Source organism: Mus caroli, chromosome 9 (assembly GCF_900094665.2).
Source record: "Mus caroli chromosome 9, CAROLI_EIJ_v1.1, whole genome shotgun sequence".
In the NCBI taxonomy this organism is placed as follows: Eukaryota; Metazoa; Chordata; class Mammalia; order Rodentia; family Muridae; genus Mus; species Mus caroli.
Genome location: NC_034578.1, coordinates 80,244,136 through 80,269,334, shown reverse-complemented (window position 1 = coordinate 80,269,334; position 25,199 = coordinate 80,244,136). Strand labels below are relative to the sequence as shown.

General features: G+C 44.2%; 1 protein-coding gene across 2 annotated transcripts in view; it reads right to left on the bottom strand.

Moving 5' to 3' along the window:
• Sh3bgrl2 (SH3 domain binding glutamate rich protein like 2) overlaps positions 1-25,199 on the bottom strand; it is a 51,218-nt gene that overhangs the window by 5,075 nt on the left and 20,944 nt on the right. Inside the window, exons 1-3 of one of the 2 annotated variants that reach the window (XM_029481773.1) lie at positions 17,465-17,508; positions 16,491-16,676; positions 264-344 (exon numbers count right to left, since the gene is read on the bottom strand). In XM_029481773.1, the coding sequence (XP_029337633.1) occupies positions 264-344; positions 16,491-16,676; positions 17,465-17,470 (273 nt within the window). In that variant the 5' untranslated portion in view covers positions 17,471-17,508. Of the gene's footprint in view, positions 1-263; positions 345-16,490; positions 16,677-17,464; positions 17,509-25,199 lie in introns of those variants that run through there. The other variant, XM_021172115.2, reaches the window with a different exon arrangement.

Here is a 25,199-nt window from a genome sequence, read left to right as displayed (position 1 = left end):
AACAGGGCTATACATTAAAAGTAAACTAATATTTTGATTTAAAGAGGTTAAAAATTTTGTGTGTAACCCTGCAGTCTATATTTACCTGAGAGACTGCAAGTTTAGCAGGGTAGATACATGCCTCTCACCCATTCAACCTCAGTTCCTAAGGTCTGCTCCAGCAGGATAAACTCTGAAGCGAGAGTCAGAGGGCTTACCTACCATGGGTGCTGAAGCCCGGTACAGAGGGTTAGCCTACCTCCAAATACACAAGGTTAACCTACCGTGGATGCCGGCCGTGGCTTCAGGCCTAAAAATGAAAAGACTGTGTTGCTTTCCTTCGATTCAAAAAAACTGTCATAGTCCTAGAAAAAGAAGAGAGGAAGATAAAGCCAGTGAGCACCGGCAAGCAATTACTTTTACAGTTGATGCTTTCATAAAAATCCTGCATGGAAGAAAACAATGTACCATTGCTCGGTCAAGGCCAAGGAAGACCTACAGGCACCCACTGGATTCAGTGTGTGGTTGAAAGGGTCTGTTGTAACAAGTCTTTTCTTTTTTTTTTTTTTAAACCCAGAATTAGGACAGGATTTGGCAACAGAAATAAAGGAGCAAACACTCATTTTTCCTTGTGTGTCAAACTAGAATTTATCTATATGTGCTCACCCTGATCTTAGATTATACCCACTAATAAGGAGAGCCACACCCCAGTGTCATGCTTGATATTTTGCTATCCAAGACGAAAGAAAGAAAGAAAGAAAGAAAGAAAGAAAGAAAGAAAGAAAGAAAGAAGGAAATCAAGCAATCACTGGACACTCAAAAAGTCACAAGGGTCTGCAGGTGTCAGTCTTAGTGGCAGGCTTCGGCTCTGCTTTTGCAGTTTCCTGTGGACAGGCTCTGAGAAAAGAAACACAGTGGCCAAGCAGGACAGCTACAGAGCAGGGGAGTGGGGCGTGGGGAGCTGACGTCTGTCTGCTGCACTATCCTTGAACTTCATGTTCTTTGTACTCTAGACAGCATCAGCCCAGGAGGAACCTGGCCATCGCCACATGGGCCCTGGTCCCTGGGCGCGGCTGAGCCAATGTTATTAAGGGGCTTTTAAGAGCACCCAAAATCTAAATGAGTCTACAACTTGTAGAAGTATCTTCCTCAGAAAGCCTCATTTGATGAAAAATGTTTTGATTATCATCTTTGGTTCTGCACACAGCCCCTACCAGTGAGTCTCATGGTAGACATAGCTCTGACTCTAACCTGCAGTCATCTTGGTTTTACAGGGGCGGCCGAGGAGTTACATATCTGAAGAGACTGGCTCAATATGTCGAGCAGAAGTCTCTGGGGTCAATAGAGTTTGTCATGCCAATGGATGATACAAGGACACTGGGCATGAGCAGCATGGGAAGGTAGGGAGCTGGCAAGCCACCTGGCAGCTGTTATGCTGGGTTTTATTCAGGTTTTTGTTTTTTGAGACAGGGTTTCTCTGTATAGCCCTGGCTGTCCAGGAATTCACTTTGTAGACCAGGCTGGCCTCGAACTCAGAAATCCGCCTGCCTCTGCCTCCCAAGTGCTGGGATTAAAGGTGTGCGCCACCACGCCTGGCTCCATTTTATTCAGTTTTATCTTAAATGCAAAGGAAGCCATGTAACAGTTTTGAACAAGAAAATAAAATGATGTGACTTTCATGACAATGCTCAATAGGCATTGGAGAATGTCTCAGAAAGGGAGAGCTGAGAAAACTAGAGAGAAAGGGGGCACTTGACTTGGTGATGTAGGCCAGCCAGGATCCCAGTGGAGGTAATGGACAGGGCTGTGGGCAGGAGGCGTGTCCCAAAAGTAGGAAGTGAGGGTTGTTTTTGGATGTGATGTGGAGGCGACAGGGAAGTAAGAAGTACAGTGGCTCTTGGCTTTACCAGGATGGGGAAACTGGCGTTGAGCTGAACACGCTGTTTGAGAAGCACAAGACACCTGACTGAAGCAGATGAGGAGTTGAAAGTTGCTAGTGGCACTAGAACACTACACATTTTAGTAAAAAGTTGCCGATCTTTTGTTAGATATCTTTTGCTTGGCCTTTTACTGACATGTGAACACTGCGTCACTGATCCAGGCTCAACAGCCCTGTTCAGTGAGCATCCCCTCTGAGGACCCGAGCACAACATCCTGCAGGAGGGAGGGTGAGGCTATATCACGGCTGGATATAACCTACTCGGTCAGTCAGTCACTGGGGAAAGTGCAATGAGCTGACCCTTTCTCCATGTTCTGCCTCTGCTCTTTGTACATTCTTTCCCAAGGGCATCTCTTCTACTGGAAGTCACTTCCAGATCTGATCTCTGCTACATTCTAGATCCCTGGATTCAGTCTCCAATATGCGCCTCTCAGCAAACAGCAGCTCTCCAATGAGTACTGCAGGCCTTTTCTCTGCCCTCCACTACATGACACATCCCTTAAGCCCCCTCCGTTTTCTGTTATTTGCCTTCAGCATCCTAACTACAGTGCCTCATTATCAGCCCTTGCCTAGTCCCATCCATTTCTACCCAACGCCATATTCTGTCAAGGGACACATAGGTTTCTAAAAGCCAATTGGACCCTACCACCCTGTGGTCACACCTCTTCTTGAAGACTTCTGGTGCTCATACTGTATGCCTGAGAAATATCATGGCCATGAAGGCCGTGAATATCCTGACTGCCTAACCCCTCAGTTGGCAGTCTACCCTAAACTGACTGGTAATCACAGATTCACTCTAAGAGGCTCAGTCATGGACGATGCTGGGCAGAATCAACCCATCAAGTAACAAATGTGACTGGTCCTTTATGTGTCTCCAGCTTTCTTCCCTACACTGCATGCGACACAGTCCACTGGACTTATAGATTCCTAGGAAATAGGGGAGCAGCCGCTAGAGCTGCTGGAGGCAGACAGAAGCAAGGCTCTCCTGGAAGTGCTGTGGTTGCAGATGTCTACTAGAATAGTTGGCCACTTCTTTCTTTCTGCTTTCAAAAGAGGTTGGTGGCAACACGGAAACATTACATACAAGAGTAAAAAGGCTGGCAATGGGGTTTAATGTTTATACTTCAAGTTGTAATCTTTATAAACCTCAAAAATGATCGTAATTCCCCAAACCACAAATTTAAACGGAAAACAAACTTACATGCAAACTTCAGAAACAGCTAAAAAATATTTAGAGGTGGGAAAAACATACAACAGTATCAATAACCCATTTATCCACATTGAAATGAAGCTTTCCTTACAAGTGCTAGTCACCAACAAGGGTATTTGCAAATGTCAGATATTTAGAAATCTCAGGATAATGTTTCTAACTTATAAAAAGAAAAAAAAAATCCTAAACTACATGTCTTTGCAAAAGTGATAAGCACGATTCTTTTTTTAAAAAAGATTTATTTATTTATTATATGTAAGTACACTGTAGCTGTCTTCAGACACTCCGGAAGAGGGAGCCAGATCTCATTTCGGATGGTTGTGAACCACCATGTGGTTGCTGGACCTTTGGAAGAGCAGTCAGTGCTCTTAACCGCTGAGCCATCTCTCCAGCCCACACAATTCTTATTTAATCACCTTTTAGCTCAATGCCATGTAGTTGTAGCTTGGGGGCTTCTGGCTAACTTAGACCCCTCAGTAGAATTTACAAGGTTTCATTAAGATAACTAACTCCCTAAGAAAAAGTGACAAATATCCAAGTCAATAGTTAAAAAGCAGAATAATTTAGAATCATTGAAAAGCTATATATACTACTATTGTGTGTATATGTGTGGGTATAGAGGAGACGTGGCCATGCCAGAGTACTCAAGGAAAGTCAGAGAGGGGACAACTCTTAGGCACAGCTTCAGGGACCAAATGCCAGGTGTCTGACCTGTACGGTCACCAGGCTTTTCAGACCTGCCTAGCCATCTAGCTGGTCCAGAAGGTAATTCTTAAAGTCAGTATTTGGCTAGTACCAGACACATTTTGGATTACCAGTAAAACCTATGTTAAGTCAAAGTATCAATGGTGTTTGTTAATTATTGACTAATATACCATGTGTTAGCATTTTGCCTATTCTAAAACAGTATAAAAAACATTTGCTTTCTGACATCCAAAGGCTTCTGAGAGTCCTGCCAAATCCTAAAGTATACAAAAATAAATATGTTGTTGGTCATGTTTGGATAAAGTGAATTATTGAAATTTAAAAACTAGAACATTTTAATTGTTTAATATTCCTTTCACACTTAAACAGTATGATGTGAAATCATTTAAGAGTAACATAGTTAGAATTAAAAAAATAATTTTCCCTTAAAATATACCTTTTTACAGTATAACCTTAGGCCATGTGTTCTAATGAGAAAAAGAGTTAATGCTTTCTTATCAAATGTGTTTCATTTGTCAAATTTAAAATATATTTGTGTGTGTGTGAGAGAGAGAGAGAGAGAGAGAGAAAGTGTGTGTGTGAGAGAGAGAGAGAGAAAGAGAGAATCCCTCCCAAAGGTGAAAAGTATTATGGTTTACAAATAAACACAAGGCTTCTAAAACACACCCACTGAATTCCCTACAGTTACAGGCACCCTTTGAAGCTGCTGTCTATAAATACATTCTGCAGCCAGCACTGCACTGCACAGAATAATCTGCTCTGTGACTTCAGGCTATAAAGATCAGTTAATACTGACTCTGCAAAGGGAATAAACGCAGAAGTCATATTCAGTGTAAATGTGCCTGCTTTTGACAGCTGATACATTTTCATTACAGTTAAGACAAAGGATGGAAAAAAGCCACCGCTTTTGATGGCAACAGCTAAAGAAGGGTGTGGGGGGAAGCCTGGGCCTCACAGGTCAAGCACAACCGGACACTTCTCACCCACCGAGGGGATGGCTTCCTAAATGCTTTTGAGAAAAGTAAGGCTAAAGAGGCGTGGAGGAATTGAAAGAAATGCAGAGGTAAAGGAAAAAGGCTGAGGTAGCCTGTACTTCTGTTTGCGGTCAAGTGAAAACCAATGTTGGAGACATTTACAGGCCCGTGATAAAGTCTGCAGCAGGCAGCGTTAACAATAGCCTCATTCTTCCACAAAGCCCAGGGAAGGACACTGCCCTCCTGCTCTGCTTAGACCATTATGGACTACACAGGCACTGGAGACAAAGATCTTCAAGTTCTTTGCCTTTTCAGTGTTCCCTAAGAGAGTGGCCCACGATGGCCACTCTGAGACGCTGTATGGCCTCCCTGACTCAGCTAAATGGCAAGTAAGAGATGGCACCGTATTTTTTCCACATGCCAAGGGCCTAGGCACACAGAGGGCTGCTGGAAACACAACACATGTAAGTCAAAGGAAAAGTGGGCTTATCCAAACAGAAGAAACTGTTTAAAAACCCACCTTCTGAAGGCCACTGGAATTGCTGCTGTTTAAGACAGATGGAAGCTCCTGCTTAAACTTTCCTCTCAAGCCTGAGGGTAGCCTCCAAGTGGAATTTCAGACTAAGGGTCATTAATGCTATATTCTATTTTATGAAACTTTGATGTTGGAAAAAGAAAAAGTTGGCAGACCCAATCCTAGCAGGGTAGATAGGTAAGTTACAGCCATCTCAAAACAGCTCCAGTCAGCAATTCTTACACTAGACAGTGCGGATGTTCAGTTCTGAAATCATGTCTAGTATTTCTGACCACACTGGTTCAGAGTACAGTGCGGACGTGTGAGTCACCTACTGTCTTGTCTGAATGCCATCTGAAATGAGGAGGGGCTGGGGCAACAGGACAGAGTTATGCTTAGGAAGGCAACCAGCAATAAAATTTAATCACCTCCTAGAATGCAGAGCAGATACAACTGGACTGGTAGAGAAAACAATGGAGAAAAAATAAATCCCAAAGAACAAAGGTGTAAGACAACCTCCTGAAGAAACTGTGAGCCTCAGAAGCCAACACAGTGCTTGGGGAAAGAATGATGGAAAAGACCAAAGCAGCACAAGGTGTACGTGCAAAGGCTGGGGGTCAATCTGTCTGTCCTGGTGCTGCTGTAAGACTGGGATTCTCTGAAGAACACGTATCAGGCTCCAGAAGTGGGAAAGGCCAGCTGGTCACTCTGTACACTTAGGACACAGAGAGATGGAAAGTCTTGTCCTGGAAGAGCTACTCTGGCCTTCACTGAGCCTTTGTAACTCTCTCTTTTGTTAGCAGTCCAGAGGGTCCAAGCCCTTATACAATCTCCTTTGCTCTCCTACCCAAAGCAAATAGGTCTGTGAAAGTCCCAGGGTTGAGGATAGAGGGGAAAGCTTCACCCTGGCTCCTAAAAGAAAAAGTCAAAAACCAACAGCTGGAATCAGAGCTGGGGCTGCACAGGCCACGGGAAAAATCGTTACACCATGTACTTTGAATCAATATCCTTGGAAAGAGTTAAGATGCTATATCCATGTAAGAGGAACAAGACATTAATTATTTAAAGGAGAAATAAAACAATGCAAAGGGGTTCCTAGAAATTAAAGCTGACTGCTAAATACAAAATGTAAAAACAGAGTAATGTAGAGCTGAAAATAAAATTCCATCCAGCTAGTGACCTAGAAAATAAACTCAAGAATACTGCTTGCATGCACGGAACAGCGTCAAGATCAAGAGGTGCAATGACTAATTTTTCCTTCCTTCCTTTCTTTCTTTTGTAGGTAAGACCACTGAACAAATAAAACTGAATCCTGCAGGCGAACACTAAAGAATGAAGAGAGTCAAAGAAATACAAAAACGTCCCCAAAGGAGGGGACTGGTGTTCAGACTGAAAATCCTACCAATTGCTCAGCACAAAGTTCTCAGGAGCAGATTCCACAACTCAGGAAACAAACAAGCAAAAAACCTCAAGGGAAAAGCTTCCAGAGACAGAACTAAGCCAAGCTAAGGGACCTAGCCCAGCGGACGAGAACTCCTCAGAGGTCAAGCGAGAAAGAAAACCAACAAAGACACAAACCTGAAAGTCTGCGAGAGAGGTAGAGCAACGGGAATCTACTGCAGCACACGTGGGTTCTTCTAACGGAGCAGGAAATACAGAAAATGAAGTTGTCTGTCCTGATAAAATATAGTTTTAAATCTAGAATTCTGCAGCCAATGTAATTATCCAGTAAAAATGAAAGTTAAAAAAAGACAATGAGAATGTTTACAAGATCGGTGTATCACGCTATAAGGATTTTTTTTTTCAGACAGAAGTCTAAGCAAATATAAAGAAATATAAGAAACTATGTAACTTCCTCGCATCTTCACAAATTGCTCTATGACCCGAATTCCTTGATACTGAGATTTGTGTCATTCTCTGTAAGCTTTGAGGACTTAGTAAGGTAGGATTATACGTCCTTCCCTGTGGCTGTTCACACTGCTAAACAGCTTTGCAGAACAGTATTTACAGACCCGCATCAATATAAGACACACGTATGCAGCAGCCAGAAGATTGTGGAGCCACCTTCAGCAGCATCATGTACAGATGTGTATTTACGCATCAAGATGGAGAAGGAATGAGAAACTGTAAGAAGGCCAGTTTCCCCTCTCTTTCAAAGGAAAAGATAAATACCATCCAAATCTTAAAATCAAAGGATATAGATTAGTGTATGAAGCACAGATGGAGAAAGCAGAAAACAGGGAGGCAAAGCTTCCAGAGGAGGTAGCTTCTAGGCTCTGCCCTGGAGGGAGCCTGTAGGGGCGGGGCAGGGAAGGAACTTTCATTTCTGATCCTCTCCTAAGCAGGCTTTGATGTCTCAACACTGATGCTGGTGTGACCTTACTGTCCGCACAGTTCTATTCTCTTCCCTGCCTTTAGCTGCAGATGGCTCAGAAGAATTATGTGAACAGCAAGGGCACTGCCTGTCTGGACACGAGTTCAGATGACTGCTGGCTAACATGGGTGTCCTCAAACTTTCAGGATGGAGGCTCTCGGCTCTCACAGTCTGATTCAGCATCTTCATGACAGTCACATCCCAGGGATTCATCACTGCACGGTTTTGAGGCAAACAACTCAGTGAGGTGAAAATGGGAGATTAAACATTTATAGAGAGTGGAATAAAAACTATGGTAAGAGAAGAGAAAGCTGCAAGGAATACCAATACCGGCTGCTGAGCTACAGGCAGCAGCGAGAATCAAATCATACCCTACTCCTTCACGGTCCCCCACTAAATGTGGGAGGGTGCCACGGACGACCATGTACAGCCAAGCAGCAGATAGAGAAGACCCTCACTGTTAGATAATTTGTCTTTCACAGATGGTGCTGAAATATAGCAGGACTTTAAAATAATATAAAGTTTGCCAGAAAAATATGTGTGAGCTGGTGAGCTTCTAACGGTGGCGATTTTAATGGATTCCACTGTAAAAGTTTATAAGCAGGTTCGGTCAACTTGCCTTTAATGCATTTGGCTTTGAGCTTTATAAAATGGAAACGCAACCTGGTCTGGCAGACACACTGTACTTGAGAACCACAGAAGCTGCAGACACAAGTATGCTCCACTGTGGTCAGTGTGGGCTCACCTCCTTTTATAGGAAGAAGGGAGTTAGGGATAATACTCCACCCACTGCTGGACAGTTACCTAGCTCAACCAGCCTCAGGTAACGGCCACCTCAATACCCAAGGCAGTGTGTGGGAAGGAAGCCACAGTGGGCCCCAAGTCACTGAAACAAACTGGGCAATAGCTTATCATCCATGATTGGTTAGCAATGTGCCCAATGCTTATGCATATACTTAACATTACTTAACAAGGGGGAGGAGGAATGGGAAAAGGAACCGTGGGAGGGAGGACTGAGAGAAGGGAGCAACGACTGAAATGTAAATAGATAAAATAATAAACAAACAAATAAATAAATAAATAGAAAAAAACCTTTAAAATGTCTAATGAGACAGGCCTGTTTGTCTGTATCTCAGGTCGCCTGTCCTTTGTCATTAAGATCCAACATGAATAAAGGACTTTACTCTTGAGTAACTGGCAGTTATTTTACATCCACTCCATATTCCTACTGTCAACAGATGCCTGACCGAGTGAGGACATCTGCAGCCAGGCTCTCATGAATATGCCTTAACTAGTGAATGCTGTTGTGCCTTATTCCTTGATGGTTAAGCCATAAACTGATTACTGTGATTTTAATCCTGAATGAATTTCTATGTGCTAGTTTGCTAAAAAGGGAAAAAGAAAAAACGAATTCAGCAGAGCTGCATGACACAAAATCAGCACAAAAAGGTGAGGTGCACTTGTATACACTGAGTTATCTGCACCTGTGTATACAGTCAGCTGCACTTGTATGCAGAAACAGTCAGCTACATTTGTACACAAGAACAATCAGCTGTATTTCTATACTGTCAGCTGCATATGTATACAAGAACAGTCAGCAGCATTTGTGCAGAGGAACACTCAGTTGTATTTCTATATACTAATAGCTGCACTTGTGTATACCATTGGCTGTATTTGGGCACAAAAACAGCTGCATTACTACACACTGGAATCATCTGCCTTTCTACACAGGAAAAAAGGAGGGCTGGGGACGAAGGCTGGGGACAGTTTCAGAAGAATGCAGTGTTTCCCAGCACACCTAGCCTGGAAGATGAAGACTTGCACAATGAAATTCACAACATGCAATGAAAGCAACCAGAGACACAATAACTATAAATTCCATCTTCATAGGCTGGAATACTTAATTTTGTTAAGGTGTGACTACCACCCATTGGCAAATACCATTGGAGTAAAATTCAACTAAAATTCCAAGAATAGTATTTTTTTTTATCCCTAGAAACAGAAAAAAATAAAAATAAAGAGCCACCAAATTCCCAAGAGATGTGAAAGGAGCTCAGTCAGCCAACACATTTAGAAAAAACTACTTTCTGAACAAATTATTTTGCAAAGCCACAGTAACTGAAACAGTATGTCACTGATGGAAAGGAAAATATATTAACTAGTGACACAGAACAGGGAGGCCCAAAAGAAACCGTAAATGTATGCTCTAATGACAACACATGCTACTCAGTAGGGAAAGGATGGTCTCCTAAATAAACAATACTGGAAAGACTGGATGTCCTTGTGCAACTAAAATAAAATTAGACCCCATTCTTCCAGCACAGACACAAATTAGCTTAGAAGATTAAAGGCCATTAAAATCTATGACGAAAACTTTATGTTTCCTGTAAGAAAGCCCAGGGAGGAGCTATGGATATATACAGATGACAGATGCAAAAACCAGACAACTGGTCCATCTAACTGGGAAACTTTCATTCACTGAAAAGCACAATCATGAAACCATGAAAAGGCAAAGCAAACGCCAGCAGATCAGATACCGCTGAAGAACACATAACGGATACCCCTAACTCAATGGCAAAACCTAGTAATGACTGTGAGGGGCAAAGGCATTGACTAGATACCTTTCAGTCTGCAAAGAGACAGCAGACATCACCACCAGTCAGCAACTTAATTATAAGTTATACAAATCAAGTCCATAGTGAGGATCACCTTGTACCCTACCCATGAGAATGTTTGTTGTTAAAAACACAATAAGGCATGTTGGTAAGAATATTGAAAAGCTGGAACTTCCTGGCACTGTTGGTATAACAGGATGGAAATGACTCCTTGGCTGTTTCCCTAGACAGACAGACAGACAGACAAATAAATCCAAAGCTACCATGTGATCTAGCAACCCCACTTCTTGTTATAAACCAAAGCAGCTGAACGCACACTCTTAAAAGAGTATCTGAGTGCGTGTGCTCACATTGGTACTATTCTAAAGGACAGGAGTAACAGCAATCTAGAGACTAATGATGGGTGAATGAATAAACAAAGCTGGAACATAAACACAATGAAATGCTAGGCAGCCTTAGATAGGATAGCACAGCATGGATGAACACCAGCTAAATACCACATAATCCCATGCATGGGAGTTTTACAACATAGTCAAATTCATAGATATAGAAGAATGGTAGTAAGGGGGGCCTAGAGGAGGGTGCAAAGAGGAGTTGCTGCCCAAGGGATTGAAAAATCCAATTCTGTGAGGCACAATGCTCCAGGGTCTATTTCAAGGACAATTCGAGCAAATTCAATAACGAACTACAAACCTGAAAAAGGCTGAGGTGGTAAATTTTATGTGTTTTACTACACAAAAAGGTTTTTAACAAGAAGTAAACATATGTGATGATCCAAACCACCTGTGTGCTAAGAGGGAGGCAGGGGATGCACGAGAGGGGGATGTTTTCCTTCTGTGGAGAGGCATGCCCATGTTCAGCACATTCCACACACATCAGCTCAGAGAGTGAACAAGGCTTAAAACCTCAAACTTGAGGGCTAAGCTTTCTAGAATCCAATCAGGCATTAAAACGTACCAGAGGACCTCAGTGTTGGGGCGGGCTCAGGAGGACCAGGTCTCACCACCTGATTCCTGCTCACACTGAGATGCTCAGTGCATCAAGAGCAGTGGGGTTAGCTAGCTAGCAATTACACCAGTTTGGAGTAATACTTGACAAGGCTGCTGGCTGCTGGAAGGAGATTATGGAGGTGTATCACCAGGTATACCATCATCATAGCTGGACAAACAGTTGAAAAAACAGGAGGAATTCTTGCTGCCCCAGTAGGCAAGAAACACCTTCAGGTCTCGACCCAGGTCAGCTATCAAAGCCCCAGCTAAGTAGGCCCCATGCATTAGGCACAGGCACTATTACAATGAGCCTTTGACAGCACCCATGTTTCTCCACCATTCCCTCAATTCCACGGAGGGAGGAAATAAATGACTGTCACTGTCACTGGAGCTTGTTCAAGCAGAGGGGACAGGACAACCACATCCTAAAAAGAGGAGAGTCACATGTCCATACTGATCACCAGGGAGCTTAGCTTACTTTAGGTCTCATCCACTTAAAACCAAGTAAGACGTTTCTAGGGAACCCTGTACAGCACACTGGACAGACTGTTTGAATCCTGTCACTTGCAACGTAACAGATGAGACCTTCATTAGCCAGCACTAGGAAGCAAGGTACACAAACGTTAAGTAAGGAGATGGAACCTACTGTAAGTTGCCCTGCAGATGTTCTTTGAAGGTCATCATTATTTGACCTGGAAAGGAGCAGACATCATCTTTAACACTCCTGTCCCAGCAAATGGAGGACAGGACACCAGGCAGCAGCTGCTGTCACCTCATCCTGGGACTTTTGCTGCTGAGGCAGTGGAGCAGCCATTGATCCGGCAGTTTAATCAATGGAAGCCAACTCCTCCACAGTCTGCCTGAAGAAGTCCCACACACTCTGTGCAGCAAAGGGACAGAAAGGCTTAGAGGTCAGAAAGAGGTAAAAAGAATAAAATTAACCATGTTTTACAACGTTGCAATATTCACCCGACTCAAACCCCTGTTCTAAAACCTTGCTGATTGCTCTACCAAGACAGAAACAAAGATGTCTCTAGCTCCTTTTTCTCAAAAGGTCAATAATACAGGGAGATTGAAACTAGAAAGAGAGCCAAGCACAGTGGGGCATACCTTTAATCCTAGCACTCAGGAGGCAGAAGCAGAAGGATCTCCGCTGGCCTGGTCTACAAAGCAAGTTACAGAATAGCCAGGGCTACACAAAGAAACCCTGTCTTGAAAAACCAAACCAGAAACACAAACACACACACACAGAAATAGAAGCTCATTTTCAACACTGTTCAAAGCATCAACAACCTATACCTCAACACTAACCGGCAGTGAATGGAGAGGTGGTGGCAGACGTTATAGAGCAGAATAGCAATGCCTCAGTGTGCAATGACAGCAACATCAGAAGTGAACTACAGAGTGCAGGCTACAGTCAGTGGATACCCTGGCTACTATGGAGGGCCTGGGGTGCAGAGATGGGAAGACTATATAAATAGCAGTCCAGTTACCAAGGTGCCTCACTCTCCTCTAAGGAGTTTGGAGATCTAATGAACAGACATATCTCCTACAAGCAAAGGCTTTGCAAATATGGACAGTGAAGAGTGTGTGACATAAAATGAATGATAAAGGCCTTCCCACTCCCTCACTTGGCCAGGGCTAAAGCATTATAAGCAGGAGAATGCTCCCAAAACAAGAGACTGAGAGCTCATTCTGTGATGATGTCACTTGAGAAAAGACCTACAGATGCTGCCCAGAACCCACAGGAAGTAGGCTACCAGGCTGCTTGGTCACTCTACATCACTTACCTGTTCAGAAGCTGCATTCATATGAAGACACACGTGCAGCCTTCTATACATGAACAGAAAGGTTTGCACATGACCTAAGCATTGGGGAAAAAAGCTGCCAAACAATCTGGGGACCTGGGGCGCCTCAGTTACTGACCCAGGAGGTACAGTGCCCTCATCTCAATCCCAGCACCAGTACAGGAGAGAGGAAGAGAAGGAGAAAGAAGAAAAAAAGTGGGGGGAAGGAGAAGAGAAAAGGGAAGGGGAGAGAAAAATAGGAAAGAGGAAGGGGAGAGTGGAAGGGGGTGGGGCGGAGGAAAGATCAGTGTGGATGAGGACAAACGTTGCTGCAGAAGAAAACTTCAAAGAAATTACATCGACTGTCCTCACTGAGTTAGGACCTTGCATCGTATCATAAAACAAAACACTTAAAAGGGAAAGAAATGGAACAAGAAACAGGGTGTGCATCTGTGACATAACATACCCTACAAAGATTGAGACACAAATTCAAGAAACCTCCCCAGAAAACAAAACATCAAGGAGGCAGGCGATAGGAGGAAAAGATAAACATGGGATAAAGTCAGTCTTAAAGGCCAATATCCAAATTAACGGGCACTCAAGAAGATGGGGCAAGGAAGATGTTTTCAAGGTAGCATGGGAAGGGTATGTACAAAGCGTGCTTACAATTTCCTGAGCACCCACCACAGAACTTTAGAAAATACTTCATTCTAGAGTACACATGTGTATATGCAAGAAGCCTTCTAATTCTGCACAGCAGAAACTGACAAACATTCACAGGACCACAGGACCGGCCTTTGACATCTGTATCTGTCCCTGGACCAGACGAGAATGAAGCAGCCACAGTTCTTCCCCACCAAGAATTCTACGCCTAGAAAGGACTCCACAAACAAACAAAACAAAGGCCATTTCATACCAGCACTGTCCCAGGGGAGAAACACTCACTGGCTTTTGTGTTACGCAGTCTGACGTATTATTTTATGAGTTTGGTGTGAAAATCACTGCAGTTGTTTCCATGGCTGCAATTTCTCATTTGATCCTGGAGTCCATTTTTAAATAAATGTGGTTATGTTACACATACCTTTAACATCTATTCCTCTCTTCCTTTCCTTTGCTAATGATTTATTATCACGTTTCTATTTTACATGTATTATATAACATGTAAAAATCAGTTACTGATTAGACAAAAAGCAAATTCAGGGGACTTCTTATGTGAGATCAAAATGGATGGCTAAGGAGAAGAGATAACTCTGAACACAGGAACACATTTGTTTAGGGACTGCTAGTGAGTATCTAGTTAGGTAATGTTTCAACAAACTTTGCAAAGGAGACTAGCACCTTGAAGAAGAGGCCACAGGAGCTGAGAATGAGCAGCTGAGAGTGACTGCTAAAGCCCATCCTCTTAGTATCACAGAGAAAAGGTTCCTGTGGACCAAATGGCACTGAAGCTGATTAGAAATGTGAAAAAGCGTGCTAAGTAGGTACCTCGTGAACTGAGAGGAGAGAGAGAGAGAGAGAGAGTTAGTTTTGTCTTTTTTTTTTTTTTGAACCACTGCCCTCTCTGAATTCTATGAAGTAACAACAAATCATTTCCCAGCTGGACTGTGATGTATGACTGACAGATGGTGATGGCCAGCTTAGCATTTGGACTGAGAAGGCACGAGGTCCCTGGTGGTCTCTGCCCAGCTGATCCACTCCAATGGAACAGGGTGCGACCCTTCCACCTGAAATGGATGAGATGCTCGTGGAGCTGAAGGCGTCCCTGTGCTGTCCACAGAAAGGATCCAGTTTCCCACAGCAATGTCCTGCCACCTGTCACATACCCGATGCTTCAGAGGCTGATCTAACTGGGCTACACAGTTTGGCCCCATCCATCCTAGTAACTTGACTCTTGCTTCTTCAAGGCTCTTGACGACTTTTTTACAGGAAAATACTTCTAGGGGCAGCGGGATAAGGAAAGTTTTCTAAGAATTCATTAAATTCCAAGGCAGAGTTTTTACACTACAGGAGGAAGTAAACATTTCTTATTGGCAAAAATGAGCCAATTACGGTGGTTTTAATTTTGATTAATAAAGATACTTGAGCCTAGTCACAATGACTTACAATTTATACCCTAACCTGCAATTCCTTTTGGGTCAACCCAATACCTGTAGCTTTATTTTGAACTGCAGTTTCTATGCATTTCTACTAGTCCCCCACTCTGGTCATTGAGACATGTTAAACATCAGCACTGGCCATCATGAATAGTATGTACCCTCTGTTTCTATACCCATCTCTAATACCGTACAAACACCTATGCTCTAACAACAACACCTAGCCTTTATCTTCATGTCATGACTTATATAAAAAGAGCTTCGGGAACAATCACAACCCTTGCTCAAAGAGCTGAAAACTAGAGCTGACGTGTGGCTCTGAGGCAGTTCACCTGCAGATGAGGGTACAAACTGGGAAAGCTCAGACTGGGGGTTGGACAAGATGAAGAGTTCAGAATGGAGTGAGTTTAAGGACCACAGAATTGAGCTTAAGGCGATGGGAAACTTTCCACAGGCGACATGGACAACCCGAAGCAGACAACTGTCATGGCTGCAGAACTCTGTCTATCACAGGACCATGGCAGCTATGCCCAGGTGGTTCTCAGCCTTCCTGCCTGGCTTCTCACTCTCTTATCTGCCTCTACACCCACCAAAACATACTATTACCTCTTCTCCACCCTAATGACAACCCAGCCACTTACAGCATCTGTGGTTCTCTGCACTGGCGCTCTTTAAAAGGACTGCGGTCCCAAAAATAAACACGTGTGTGGCATTTAAAGCTGTGGTAAAAGTTAAATCCCAACCGACTCAGCAGGAAGATTTTGTTTCTTAACCTAAGAAATAAGCGAGGTGGATAACTAGACAAACTGACTTCGCTTTCTCATACACCACCCAGCAGGAAGGCACCAAAACAGATTTTAGATAGTCACAGCAATCCCTTGCTGATAATCTTTTTTTTTTTTGAATATGAATTCTGTTTTCTAATCAGCTATCAGTGGGGAATAATGATTCAAGAATAATTACCTCTGCAGTCCGGCCCTCAGACGTTTTAATGAAGAAACATGCTTAAAAAGTCAGAACACAATGAGCACGTGCTCCCACTTCCCTTCCAAAGCAGAGAGAGGGACAGGATGGAAGACTGACAGGCACCCTTGAACTCCATTACACACCACACAATTCCCTCACGGCCCCCGTCTGTGCTGCTGAATTTGCAGATGCTCTGAGCTCCACTCTCTCCTAGGTCTACGACCCTGAAAAGTGCTGCATGAAGCTACTGCCTTTACTGTAAAGGATCCAAATGTGCCTGGGTTACATACCCACAGCGTTATGGGCAACAGAGGGAAAGAGTGTGGGAACGGTGCAGCCACTTACTCCACAGTATCGATCCCCATTAAATATCTGAGGTGGCAGAGGATTGCCCTGAGCAGGCTTCTTCTCAGGGGGAATGTTTTTGTACATCCACTGCCTCTGTTCTTCCGACATGGTGATGTCCACCTCCTCGAACTCTATCTTGTTGGCTTCCAGAAATCGCACCACATCCTGCTGCTTCTTCTTGATCTAGAGAGAAGATAAACAAAGAGAGATGCTTACCCGGTGCACATATTTGCAGATTAGCCTATTCTAGACTCCCCGTGGTCCGAGGGGATATGCACACTACTCTCATTGTCTAGGCCAGGAAAGAGCCAGCTCTAATGCAGTGACTCCCACACCTAGACAACCCGAGAGGCTGAGGCTCAACTCTGACGCCTGCAAGGACAGAGGATGAGGGGACAGGTGAGATGGGCTGGGCCACTCTCCACCTCCCCATCCTTCTGAAAGCTGACATTTACAATCAGGTAAGCCCCCCCAGCTTAGGACCACTTGTAGGATCATTTGTAAGCCATGCATATCCCATCTGAGATGGACACTTCGGTGACCAAGGAAGAGCAGCAACCCTGCTATTCCTCTTGGGTTTCCCACAGCTCCAATCATGACCAGGAAAGGATTCTTTTATCAATTCACAAAAGCAAACATGACTCCTTCCTCACTTCTGTGAGGGTGAGACTAAGCCACAAAGCATCTTTCAGCCAACTCTGTCTTAACCCTTTTTATTCCTCCTCCGATTCTCCAAGGTTCCCTCTCCAGTCACTAGGGGTCAGCTGCGCTCCTCAGCAGCTTCGGCTGCATCAGCATGTCCTCGGATGAAGCCAGTATTCACTGTGTTAAACATGTCTTAAGCAGATTAAACATAAAACATGGCTGCCTTTTCTAAGTCACCGAAGAAGCAGCATTTAAAAAAAAAAATGTAAGGAATGAACAGACAGCCCAAAGCCTGAAGAACAAACTCTCACACAGATTTCCTCTACCTCCATCCATAGGTCCTCTTAGAGATCACCAGCAGTATGTGACTCTGAGGTTGGAAATCTGTAATATGCTAGAATAAAATGGCTCTGATCACCGGGTCCGAGAACGACTAACAGGACGGGGCAGTTCTCCAAACACAGATAAAGTGCTGCCAAATAGCACACTGGTAAGCCCACGTACATGAAGCTGAGCTTACTGTGTGGTGTTATAAATGAAGCCATCTTTCATTTCTAAAAAAAGAAGCCTGTTTTCCCTCACATGGGATACATAATTTCAGAAATGTGATTTTATTGTTTTGAAACTTTAACCTGAGGGCAAAAAAAATTACTCACTCAGCTTGGAAACTAAGAAAGTGATTTTATTGCTTCTGTCTTACAGTTAAGAAAGCCAAGGTCAAGAGTGGTTCCCCAGTGTTTGATTGAGGTCTGACAGCTGGTGTGCTGTTAAAACACTCAGTGCCACTCTCCTGCCTTATATCCTCCTTTTGTCATCCTCCCTCTGCCCTGAGGGACCATGCACACTTCTGGGCAGGGCTTTCATGATCCACTTCCTAAATGTAAAAAGCCCCAAATTCTGAGATCATAAAGCAGTGGCCTATGGTCCTGCTAACCCAGGCAGCACGTGTCAGAATCCAGAGGAGTGGGAACGGAGCTCAGCTTCTTAAGACTGCCCTGACCCTCATATGGGTCCCATAACTGTCAGGGGGTAGGAATAGCAAAAAAACAGTAACAGGTCTTGAATTCACAACAGGTCAAATATTAATTCCAAACTCAACATATAATGAGCCTGGGGTGGCAGCATTCATCCATGAGGAATGGCATGACGTCACTGCATCCTAGGTTCTGAACAGAGTGCTCTCCTCACAACACTCATGGCTGACCAATGCTGCCTGAAGCCCCTTGGCTGGAGAATACTGTGTGTTACGAGAGGCACATTTTATATTTCGTACATGTAATATACTTAGCATTATCTTGTTGGTGTACTTGTAACCTTTGCTACTGGAAAAGTACCACATGATGAATGATGAAATCTTGTCTCAGTCTGTAGCGGTGGCTGTAATGAAACACCACAGACCGGGTGACCTATGAAACTGGGAAGTCTGTTTCTGCTCATTCTGGAAGCTGAGAAGCCCAGGATCAAAATGTTCGTAAAACAGGTATCTGACCATTTCCTGGGTCACGGATGGAAGGAGCCCTTCTCTATGACCCCACTTGGAGGAAGAGACAAGGCAGCTCCCTGGGGCCTTATCCCTAGGGACACTAATCTCATTCCTCACCTCCCGATTCCATCCTATCAGACACCAGATTTAAACACATACATCGGAGGGGACACAAACAGTCCACACACAGCAGCATCTTTATAAAGGCTCCCAGTGCATGTCCCAATACTACTCCAGGTAAAAGCCCTACACGTGAGACTCATGAGCCCCCAACTGTCAAACTGCACAGATATCTTTCAGGCTCCTAATGACCCCGTGCTAATCTGCTTTTACCAAGGCTGTAGCCATCCACAGGACCATAAGCAGTGTCTCAAGAGTGTCCAGCTTTTAACACCCTCCTCCTTATGGCCAGGACCTCAAAGCTGTGTGAAATGACCCAAACCACTAAAACTCAAAGACATTAACACTGACAATGCTCAGAGATGAAGGGATCGGTCCCAAACAGCGATGACTGATGGACTTGGGGCAAAAGGGTGTGTTTCACTCACAGTTCTATAAAACAGTCTCAGCAAATGCAGTGGGGAGAGGAACTCAGGCAGGACAGGAGCCTGAAGGCAAGAGCTGAGGAAGAGGCCATGGAGGGGAGCTGCACTGGCTTTTCCACCATGCTTTCCTATAATAGGACCCAGGACCACCAGCCCAGGCATGGCCCCACTTACAATGGACTGGGCTCTTTCCCATCAATCACTAATGAATCACTAATTCAGATGACTCTAGTTTATGTCAAGTTGAAATGAAACTACCCAGGGCAGAGATGATTTGTATTTTATAAAGGAGCACAGCCAAGACTGGGCTTCAAGGAGAGTGTCAGTACTGTCCAGCTTAAGAACAAAGCAGATGCAGAAGCAGAGGCATCCCTGTTATGAACTGTTAACACCATCCTGGAAAGATCTACAAGACTGATCAATAGGTTAAAAACCTGTAGACCTGGATCTTTTCTCTTTCTTTTTTAGAAAAGCAATGAGGAAATCTGAGAACATATTTGTTCTATTGAAAAGAAAAACTCTTAAAGGTCATGTAGGAAACTGACAGGAGGTGCTGAAAGCCTGAGGACAAAGCGAGGGACAATGTGGAGCATGGGAGGAGCTGCAGTGAGGAAGACGGGAGCCAGGGCTTTACTCTAAAGTCTTCAGGACATTACCAAGGTGTGACTATTCGAAATGTTAAGAAGAAACTAATTTTAAGAGACTGTCTCAGGGACAGACTAGAATCTCACAGAGAACTGTCGGGGTGGGGGCAGTAAAGTTTTCCCAACTAATAAGAAGGTATCTCAAGGCATTTTTGTCATTGATCTCCAGGTTACTTTCAGTAACATGAAAGAAGGAACAGGTGTGTATATTGGGGGGGCTGCGGGGGGGGAGGGTGAGACTGTAGAAGATTAGCCTGCACTGCTCAGTCAATCAACCAAATATTCAGGGTAGGGAAAATCTAACCAAAGGACCACATCCCAGAGGATGTGACTCTGGCTGCAGGAAGGAAGATGAGTAATACCACGCTGACTGTTTATAAGCTGCAGAGGTGGTGTGGAGCTGTGGAGCCCTGTATTGCATGGAGGGGGGGGGGGCAGGGCCACCACAGAGAACACCTAGCCTGATGGGTGGCCCCCAGGTGACAGCAGGAAGTGCTGGTCAGGACACTGGAATCCCAATATAAACAGGATTCATTGTCCTCCGCACAAAGCCTTTTGTTCTCTCCAAGATTCAAATCTTATAAGCAGCATTTTTTTTTTCATTCCTGGGCAAACAGAAGAGGGGTAAATTGTAGGACTATGGTGGGTGACGCCACCTGTGTCACTTCATCTGAGCTAGAAGGTAGAGGCAGCTCACACTTGTTTTCACTCAAATACACTTGGAAGCCATTACAAACAGTGGTTATTTACTCATAGCCAACCCCACCTTTTTAATAACAGAAGTCTGCTTCAGGACAGCCCTTTCTCAGCTACAGAAGGCAGCTTTCCCTGGAGTCTTTGGAGGAGGAAGTGATCCCCAACACAGTGCTGGAATCCCAGTTAGGGGTGGCCTTGGCTGCCAGCCCAGCATGCAGCGGGCTAAGAAAGGAAGATTGGCCAGCCTGGGCTACACAGTGGGATGCCCGCTCCATTCCCTTCTTCCTTGCCTGATAGCAAACACAGTTACCTGGAGATACAGAGAACATGCCACAAATGTGAACACAAACACCACCTGCTAGGGACTCTGAAAGGGGAAGCAGGAGCCTCTGCCCTGGTGACATCTTACAGCTGCCACCCCAACCTTTGCTTTACCCTGAACTTTCCCTCTTAGACAAAGCCCTAATAAGGTAAGCCACTCAGTATGTGAGTGACAGAGGGAAAGAGACTGTATTGAGTTTGAGGTTAAACTGGTCTACACAGAGAGTTCTAGGCTGGTCAGGACTATATAATGAGAATGTCTCAAAGACCACATTTAAAAAAAAAAATTAAAATTTCTGGTTCATTCACCCAGTGAGCCCTTCTCATCCACTGGAGATTTTAACCAGCTATTCTAGAACTTTCTATTCCCTTTGAAGTCCTCCATTTTCTCCCCATAGCCAGCACTTGTTTTATGTCTGCACATTTGCCCCTTCACGTGGAATATAAACTCACCAAGGACAGGTAGTTTTGCCTGATCTGTCCACAGCATGGTGCGTGGTACATTACACACAGAAGGCATACACACAGTGTGTTATTTGTTAATGAACACACAAAGTTTTCATGGGTAGCTAGAAGCAACTACTTACACAGCCCCACAAGCCCCTTGGACTCAGCCCTCTCTAGCCGTGTATGGGCACTTCATAACCTACGTGTGCTAACCTTTATCTGTTGTTCCCTTACTGCTGGTCTGCCTGCTCCTCACAGTACAGATTCTACAAACCCAGGGACTGTCCCCGCAGTCCATCCTTGACAAGAACTACTGACTACAAATTTGCAGATCTCCACTCAAGCTCTGTATAGCAGAGCAGCTCTTTAAAGCAAAACAGCCATCTAGTTTAACTGAAAGCCAACCCAATAAAATGGTTCAGACACTCTGATTTCTCAATTTTAAGACTTTGTGGATTTAAAGGCAGTGTATTTAGAAGGCCTTCTACCTAACTACAAACAGCTGCAATGGATTCAGGGATTATCTGGACTACAAATGAACACAGTACTTCTTTCTAACTGACAGTTACTGAAAAAGTCAGTCCTAACTACATAACACTCCTGTTTAAACATTTCCTGTTTAAGTTCTATTATTAATTATATTTTTAAAAAACAAGGACATAACTTAGTGCTTTGTTTTTACTAATTTGTAGCTGGACTTGCAAACTGATGCTAACGGAGTATCAAGGAAGTATGCTGCTTTGTTGTACTGACTTCTCATTGCTACCCTGGGACTCTATTACCCTTAACCACTTCGCCATCTTCCACAGCCATCTCCTGAGACATGATTGACGGCAAGCAACCTTCCTGACCACTGCATGGCAAACCTTTCCCTTTCAGTTATTCATCTTAGGATCTGCGAGAGCTCCCCGATGCCTACACCCCAGTGTTAATGACACACCCCTAGGCACCTCAGCAGTGAGCTGTCTGGACTTGCATCGCAGGCTTTGCTGATGAGCCATGGTCACTCAGTGACCTGCGTAAATCAAAGTAAAGATGCCTGATGTTTTCATAGGCCTCAGCAACCTCTATGGAGTAGATCAGAAGACAGGCTAAACAGATCACACTGCACTGGACTGAGGCTTAGATTCTAGTTGTGGCAGTGGCCTCCAATAAACTCCATTCTCTTGTAGGACTAGTTCTTTCCCAGGGGGGTGCCACTTAATTCATATGATTAAGCAGCCCTGTCAGAGTCCATCCATGGGCTTCCAGACATGTCATCTTTTGTTTAAGTTCCAAGTGTGCATAGCTTATGTGGCTTCATGGGACTTCTGGTCTCACTTGTAAATGACAAGGCATAATCAATTTAAGTGAGATGTGGTTTTTGTTTTGTTTTGAATTGAGATTTAATGTGTACAATTGTGGGCAAGCGAGTTTAATTACAGACAAATTAGGCACACACAGAGGACAGGGAAGACACCTGGGGTGGCAGGGCAGGAAGAGACTGGCCTAGTTGTAATCAGAGTCCTGCAGGGTGAGAGTCTCATGAAAATTAGCATCCCTCCTAGCCTCAGTTGCCTGAAGTGTGAGATCAGCCCAGGGCCTTTGTCCATGGGTTCACTGGGGACTGAAGAAGGGTTATAGAGTTAAGATTACGCTGGACTGGTTTTTTCATTCAAGCATGCTTGCTTTTCTTTCTTTGCCCAAGATGTGACTTTACCCAAAACCATCAAGTGACTTCTAGTGTTAATCCCAAAGATGGGAGATCACTGACCCAAATCATCATGGACAAATTAATTAAAGCAAGTGATTAATTAAAGAAAGCCTTTCTTCATGTCACAGGCTGCCTCACTATACTGTGGGATTTGAGAGGTCAGCACTGATGTGGAAAAGACAGGCTTTCTTCCAAATGGGGGATTTGGCAGGCCAAATAGGTGGGGTTATAGGAGCAGACCTCCTGAAACAGAGGCATGGCTGCAGGATGGGCAGAACAAGGTACTCATGGGTGGTTATAAAACTGTCTGAAACAAAGGTAGGGTTGCAAGATGGTTATAAACAAGTTCCTGAAACAAAGACATGACTGCAGCACAGAAAGAACTGTTTTTAAAGTTAAGGTTACAGGTGGGACATAGCCCTATCCTTGAGAAACACAGGTTTAATCATAAACAGGAATAAACCTAGTTGGTCTTTACTGTAGGATCTCTTTTAAGCGTAAGGTGGAGGCAGGCTGATTCTTCACCAGGTGGCTTCAAAGGCGGTAGGTATTTGATGCAAGAGGTCTTTATCTCACCTACTTCCACTGTTCAAACACACAGCTTCCTTTCCCCTAACCTGCAGTGGATGCTGGACTGATTAAGGCCTTCTGATTTATCTCAAGTTGGAATAGAGACAGTAGGTCATATCTGGAGGTAAACCCACTGGTGTGTGTTTATAACGGTGCAGAGACATAAGGAAAAAGGCACACAGCAGAAACTGAAAGAGTTTTGTGGCAAAAGGGCTATTAGAGGCCCAAGGGATGCCACAAAAATCAAACCATGCAATAAGACCTCGATGCATAGAGATTTGCTGGGAAAGTGGGCACACAAAAGTCTGCCTCTGAGCAGGGATAACAAAGAGAGACCGACCAGGATGTGATGGTGTGGACTTTACAGGGGGCGTGGAGCACACAAATAGGGAAAATAGCTATGTGATGATAGACGGGAGGTGGCTGGGGGATGGGAGAGCACCTGCTTCCAGAACAGGGGAAGTTCGTAGTTCTTAGATAGCAGAAGCTAAATCAGAATAAAGATCCTCAACTCTGTGCCACAGTGGACAGGCTGGCACACAAAACCTGACACAAATCTCACCCGTCGGTCCACTGAGAGAGCCAGAAACCAAAGATGATATGTTTTCTAATCCAAACACCACTGTGTAATCCCGAGAAGCCAACTCACTCCACAGCCATAATTCACAAATAAATGAGTAAAAGAATTTCATTTCAGCTATTTCATTATCAAAAGTATTTTTTAAGTTAATTTGAAAGAATAATAAAAAAATGTTATACACTTTGGTGATTTAAAAAAAAAACAAAAAACAAAGTCAATAATACCCCCCCCCCCCCCCCCCTGTACCCCCCCCCCCCCCCCCCCCCCCCCCCGTATCTGCACACAAATGAGAAACCACAGCTCCTTTCTTCACAGCTCCTCCCAGTGAGGTGAAGTCTATCTTCACCTTAAATCTGTGTTGGTCTCATGACCTTCTTTGGCCAATAGAACATTGGCGAGCCCGATATCTGCAGTCCTGAAAGGAGGAATGGGGGATGGGGATGATCAGAATACAAAGTAAGCCTAGCCTGTTTGATACAACTAAGTAGATAGACGGGGGACGGGATGGGACCTGACTACAGAGATCAACGCTCTATCAGAACTGAATAACAGACTGAAGCTGCGGAATACTACATCAATATACAAAGACAACACCACTGGCTCTCTGTCACTTCTTAGAGAGTCCAGAAAGACAGACCAGGGAAGAGTGTCAAACACAGTAGACACAAAAGACAAGAGTCAAATACTGGTGAAAATGTGTCAAAAGGGAGACCCTCCAAAAGTCATGACAGGGAAGAGAGTCAGTGCAGAAACTATGGAAGAGAGTGTCAACAAGAAAAACTCAAATTACCAGGGCTGGCTCCCCTTTGGGGAATGTATCCAAAGGAGATGAAATCACATGCCAGAGACACGCATGCCCAGGCATGCCCACGTGCACTGCTGCACGGCTCATAACAGCCAAGAGATGGAAAAAGCGTAAGTGTGTTAGACGGTGGGCCTGCACCTTTAAAATGCTAGTTACTCTAAGAGAGCAGCTCTGGCAGCCTGGAGGAATAAGTCCACACTCCTTGCAGGGCTAGCGCGCTCTAAGTGTATGGTCCTACACAATGCCTGGCCTTTGTTGCATAGGCTATGTCAGACTA